Below are 6,325 nucleotides of genomic sequence, written 5' to 3' on the forward strand. Positions count from 1 at the left end.
AAAAAAAAAAAGAAAGAAAGAAAAGAAAGAAAATCAGTCACTTGATAAAGGTGAATGCTGAGATGGACACATACCTATTTTTGGTTAAATAACTTTAATTACACCACTGTAAGTAGATTCTGCCTCTGACCCTCCCACAGCATACAACCGGATGTGATTCTTGTCACTTCTATTTTAAACATGCATACTGGGAAAAACAAAAACACGAGTGCTATGGGTACACGTGACATGTAAGAAGAAATGAACCCCTTGAAGACATGGACATGGTGTGCGGTGACAGCCAGGCCTCACTGACGACAGGGCACGCAAGTCGGAGCCGGGACGCCTCTGAGGCGGGAGCAGTCTTGGGATTTCTTGTCATGCTCTCGACGCTTCTGCCTACTCTGGGTTGCACGGTGATGCTTCATTTTGGACAGTATAAAACCGATGATTAATGCATATCTTGCTCTTCAGCAAAATACTATTCAAGTAGTTTTAACTTAAATATTTTAAAAGTAATCTTTACATTATTGAAGATCGTTAAAAAATACAGAATCTGACAACTGTTCACTCAATCTAATGCTCTGAAACTCTTCACTTCTGTATTACCATAATTTAGAAGGCAATCCCTGGCCTTTATCAAGCTCTCTGCAGGATTATTTTCAAGATCCATCTTTCCCCCACTGGTTCGAGTTTAAAAGACTTTCAGAACCTTCTGCCACTGCATTATAAGGAGAACATGAACCCCTTCCCATTACTTCCTTTAGCTACACATTCTATGACTGAGAGTGTGCTGGAAGCTAAACAAGCCCCAGCTGATTTCTGCCACATAAAAGGGCGCTGTGAAGAATTTCCCTGTTGAAACCTTAATGAAGACGATGATCCCAAGTGAAGCTTTATGAAGAGACGGCACAGCAGAGTGAAATGTTTGGCAATCAACAGTTAATTAGCATTACATCCTTGATCAGGGACGGTGCTGTCGCTGAGAACACAGTCGTTAGAAAAGTTGGTTTCTGCTGTGACAAGGCTCAGAGTGGCCACTCGAGGAAGTCCAGCCTCGTCAGCCTCCGGTCCCGGGCCCCAGGCCCCTCCAGGCCCTCAGTAGATATCTGGGCAGTCGGAGAAATTCCGCTCAAAGTAATCCCCTGCGTACAACCAGTCGGGGGTCCCAGTGTAGGGGTTATTGCCTGGGTAGAACCACCTGCCGGACACAAGGGAGGGGTCAGAAGATGCTCAGCCCAAAAGGAAAACGCAGCCCTGCTCTGGGTGCAGGAGTGTGCTCCCCCAGCTCGGCACCATCACGGTACCATGGGTTTTAAAATGCAGCCCAGGGTAACAACCTCAAAGGAGGATTACCGATCCTGTGGTCACGGGAATGCTGGAACCTAAAGATATGCAGCCACCCATGTCCGTTTCACTTCCCAACAAAATCTGGCGGGTTTAACTCAACACAAAATCCTCACACTGGGCGCTTATCAGAGAAGTTACTGGAGCCTAAATAATGCCTCTCCCTTTTCAAGGCAAAAGCAGTTACACTGTTCATATTTGCTTTCATTTGAAGCAAACCAAGTATTTGATTTTTTAATTGAGGAAGACATTATAGGCAAAGAGAAGGTAGCACAGGGCCCGGGTGTTGGGGCTGGCTCAGCCGCCATCCGCAGCGCCCAGTTGGCACTCAGGGCCCAAGGGGTGTCCTTAGTGTTGGGGGTGGGCTGGGGGGGCGGCACTCACAAAGGAGAAGACACTTTCTTCAAAGGCCAAAAGATCATTATTTTCACAGTATATTTTTTAACACTTTAAAAAAACAATGAAGAGGCCAGGCACAGCGGCTCACGCCTGTAATCCCTCGGCCTTTGGGAGGCCGAGGCGGGCGGATCATGAGGTCAGGAGATCAAGACCACAGTGAAACCCCGTCTCTACTAAAAATACAAAAAATTAGCTGGGCGTGGTGGCTCATGCCTGTAGTCCCAGCTATTTGGGAGGCTGAGGCAGGAGAAAGGCATGAACCCAGGAGGCAGAGCTTGCAGTGAGCCAAGACTGCGCCACTGCACTCCAACTTGGGCGACAGAGCGAGACTCCGTCTCAAAAACAAAAGAAAACAAAACAAAACAATGAGGAAAGGTTAACTATTTTAAAGCTGATTTTTCTCTGGATTAAGGGCAAATTCCAAATATCAGACCATTCAAAGCCTAGTATTAAATTAAATTGGAAGCCCAAACAGTGAGGATTGGTTTCAAAATGTCAGCCACAAGTAAATCACTGGATACCATTGTTATTGGGCCTTGAAAATGAATCCTACCAAGTAGGTGGCCTAACAGAATTAAGATGCCTCACAGATACCCAAAGATTGTTCTAACAAACTAAAACCTTTTACTTACAAATACATTTTAAAATTATACTTATTAGAGTACATTACTGATTGAATCCTTATTCAATGGTTCTTTTCTCTTATGACTATTATAGAATAAACTATAGCCAGCTTAGGACAGTTACAGAAACAGGAATCATGTCCTGGCAGCTGATGCTTCTGTGAGACCCATGCAAGCCCACGCCATCGTCCCAGCCTCCGTGTGCACAGATGCCACGGCACAGCACACGGGATTTAATTTTCACAAAACCTTTCCAGGTCACGGTGTGAAGATCAGCCTGAGTGGCGCTGACGGGAAGATGTGGTATTGGTGTGACAGGCGCGGCCTCCACACGGTGCCACCCCCTGACCCACAGGGGCTGTGGCTCTGGGGGACCTCACCCATACACTCACCAGCTTGTTTTCCTAAAGGGAGCAGCCACATTCAGGCAACATTTTCTCTTTAACTTTGCCACAGTTGAGAAGAAAGCTTTGGGCCAACACACCATGAGGCCCAGCAGTAGACCCAGGTCTGAGGTGACAGGTGCTCTGCACAGGCCACCCCCAGCCGGATGGTCTCGGCAAAGTGTGCACTAAGTTGGGATGGGCTCTCACCTGGGCGGTGGGAACTGTATGGGTCAGGGGCAACCACTGGTGTCATTACCTTAATGGAGCCATGGAACAGCAACTGTCCAGCCACAGCGGTGTGGGGGTGAGAGAAAGTGCTCGCCACCATCCCCAGGTGTGTGTGGGGCCTCCTCGCTCCTCGCCGCCCCAGCCTGCGTGGCTACCACCTACTCACCTCGTCTGCCACTCTGCCTCCTCCCTGGCCCGCTCCCTCCGCGCTTCTCTCTGTTTCTCCTCCAGCCGCTCCTTCTCCTGGCTGGCCAGATCTAGGATAGAAACAAACAGTTTAGGTCAGACAGAGACCTCAGAACCGTACCCTGCCACCCCCCATGCACCGAGATCTCTGGATGGCATGTCTCACTGTGGCTGGAATGCCACAGACAACAGGTTTTGTGATTGGGAAACCAAACACAATCACAACTGCCGAGGCCAGCTGCCAGCGCGCCAACGGGGCCCTTCCCAAATGGAGCTGAGCAGAGTGTGGGGGCTGCGTGGGCTGCACGTTCTACAACAGCGCAACTCAGAGTCTGCGGGTGCAGGAGTCTGAAGGACAGGCAGGGCCCGAGCACCACCCGACGCCCTAGTGTGCGAGCAGGCGCTCAGGACGGGAAGCCAGCCCCACCGTGGGCTGTGCAAATCAGAGCCCATCTTTCAACCAAAGACGAGCTCCATTTAGCCTTAACCTTCCAGGGTAACTGCCATGTGGCTTCTGTGAAGGACTGGGCATATATTCTGAATACAAAGTATGAGAAGTTATATCCATTATCCATTCCCAAGTCACACTCCTCGTGAGCTGGGTTTCTCTCCAAAAACATCACTAATTCAAGCCGGGTGTGGTGGCTCATGCTTGCATCCCAGCACTTACAAGGGCTGAGGTAGGCGGATCGCTCGAACCCAAGAGCTGGAGACCAGCCTGGGCAACATGGCAAAACCCCATCTCTATAAAAAATACAAAAATTAGGCCAAGTACAGTGTAATCCCAGCACCTTGGGAGGCCAAGGCGGGTAGATCACCTGAGGTCAGGAGTTTGAAACCAGGCTGGCCAACATGGTGAAACCCTGTCTCTACTAAAAATACAAAAATTAGCCAGGCGTAGTGGCAGGTACCTGTAAACCCAGCTACTCGGGAGGCTGAGGCAGGAGAATCTCTTGAACCTGTGAGGCGGAGGTTGCAGTGAGCCAAGATCACACCATTGCACTCCAGCCTGGGCAACAAGTGTGAAACTCCATCTCAAAGGAGAAAAAAAAGAAAAAAACCCTGGCCGGGTGAAGTGGCTCACATCTATAATCCCAGCACTTTGGGAGGCCGAGGCGGGTGGATCGTGAGGTCAGGAGATCGAGACCATCCTGGCTAACATCTCTATTAAAATATACAAAAAATTAGTCAGGCGTGGTGCTGGGTGCCTGTAGTCCCAGCTACTCGGGAGGCTGAGGCAGGAGAATAGCCCGAACCCAGAAGGCGGACCTTGCAGTGAGCCAAAATCGCGCCACTGCACTCCAGCCTGGGGGACAGAGCGAGACTCTGTCTAAAAAATAACCTGCAAAAATTAGCCAGGTGTGGTGGCATGCACTTGTAGTCCCAGCTACTTGGGAGGCTGAGGCAGGAGGATCGCTTGAACCTGGGAGGTTGAGGCTGCAGTGAGCCGAGATCGCACCACCGTACTCCAGCCTTGGCGACAGAGTGAGATCCCGACTCTAAAAACAAATAAATGAAACATCACTAACTCAAAACCCAGGACACTTTAGATATGCCTCCTCAGCCCTGCGGATTCCATCGAGATGAGTGAGACAGACGGTTGTTCATCAGGCATGTTACAGATGAATGCTGCATGCAGAGCCCACCGGGAGAGTGTGAGGCTGCAGGACACGCCACACACGGGCCAGTTTCTGCACTGAGGGCTACACGGATCCTCACGGTGGAACACCTGCAGTTTTCAAAATGGAATCTTAACTTTTGTTTAATAGTAAAAAATGAGGAACTTGCACTTTGTTTTTACTGTGTTGTTTGTTGTTTATGAGACAGGGTCTCGCTCTGTCGCCCTGGCTGGAGCGTAGTGGCACAATCTCAGCTCACTGTCACCTCCACCTCCTGGGTTCAAGTGATTCTTGTGCCTCAGCCTCCCGAGAAGCTGGGATTACAGTTGGGCACCACCATGCCTGCCTAATTTTTTGTATTTTTAGTAGAGATGGCGTTTCGCCATGTTGGCCAGGCTGGTTTCAAACTCCTGACCTCAGGTGATCCACCTGCCTTGGCCTCCCAAAGTGCTGGGATTACAGGCGTGAGCCACTGCGCCTGGCCTAGGACTTGTACTTTGTATGTATTCTTTTTCATTTCCTTTTCTAGTAATGTAATTTTAATTTATTTACAAAAGGTTTGGTCTGAGGCAGGCAAGAGATCTTTAAAGCTCATCACCGCAGATGGTCTGAGAAGCCTAGCTGGAAGGCCTGCAGCCTGCCTGTTTGTTTAGGGAGAGGGACCAGGTTCCCCTTATAGGGGAGAGCCTGGCTTCTGCCAGCGAGTGCTTTGTGCTCTCCCACCCTAGCCAGGGCGCCCTTGGCCCCAGCTCCCTTCTCTGACTGCAGGGACGCACCCATGTTGCCATTCTCCATGCCGCGGATGTCGGGGCGCAGGCGGCAGTCCGTGGGCGGCAGGGTCTTCTCCATGCCTGTCTCGAGCTCGTTGAGGCTCACAGTGAAACTGGTGAAATTATACATCTGTGGAGCAGGCACAGAGATGCAACCTCAGCAGGGCCTCTGAACCATGGACGATGCTCCAAGACCCCCAGTGGGCCCCTGAAACCCCACAGGTGCTACCTGACTGCCACTATGGGAACCTACTTCCACTCACGTCTTCCACCCGCAAATTCCATGCCTCTGCCATCTTCACTAAGCGTGTATCATGCACTGTGGCTGTAACGTTTGCATTTTGAGGTGTAACAGCAAAACACACACATTTCTTTTTCTGTCTTCACAATTTCATTGACAGATTTGTCACCAGCTTGCTGGAAACACTTCGGCCATGCTACCTGTCTCCCACTATTAAACCCTCAGCTTGTACCTGCTCCTTCCCTGCCCTCAGCCACACCTGCCCACAGATTCCTCCTCTTTATCCCTGCAGCTGCCAAAGCCTCAGCCCTGGGAGCAAGTTCATCTGTCACATTAAAAACCGGAATGCTTAGGGTATGACAGTCCCTCCGTGCCTAGGACAACCAGAGCCTTGCTCTGCCTGACTTCTGGCTTGCAGCTGTCTGCTCAGTGTCTCGTGGACAGCACACCTGAGCAGGCCTGTGGCAGCACCCTGCACCCACAGCCTCCCGGCCTCTGCACCACAGCCTCCCGGCCTCTGCACCCACAGCCTCCCGGCCTCTGCACC

At 50.7% G+C, this 6,325-nt stretch overlaps 1 protein-coding gene across 2 annotated transcripts in view; it reads right to left on the reverse strand.

Moving 5' to 3' along the window:
• Positions 1-75: 75 nt before the first annotated feature.
• Positions 76-6,325, reverse strand: part of OSBPL2 (oxysterol binding protein-like 2) — a 52,647-nt gene continuing 46,397 nt past the window's right edge. Inside the window, exons 12-14 of one of the 2 annotated variants that reach the window (XM_011934488.1) lie at positions 5,544-5,667; positions 3,129-3,219; positions 76-1,180 (exon numbers count right to left, since the gene is read on the reverse strand). In XM_011934488.1, the coding sequence (XP_011789878.1) occupies positions 1,078-1,180; positions 3,129-3,219; positions 5,544-5,667 (318 nt within the window). In that variant the 3' untranslated portion in view covers positions 76-1,077. The remainder of the gene's footprint in view (positions 1,181-3,128; positions 3,220-5,543; positions 5,668-6,325) is intronic. The other variant, XM_011934489.1, reaches the window with a different exon arrangement.

This window comes from Colobus angolensis, unplaced genomic scaffold, assembly GCF_000951035.1.
Source record: "Colobus angolensis palliatus isolate OR3802 unplaced genomic scaffold, Cang.pa_1.0 Scaffold136, whole genome shotgun sequence".
In the NCBI taxonomy this organism is placed as follows: Eukaryota; Metazoa; Chordata; class Mammalia; order Primates; family Cercopithecidae; genus Colobus; species Colobus angolensis.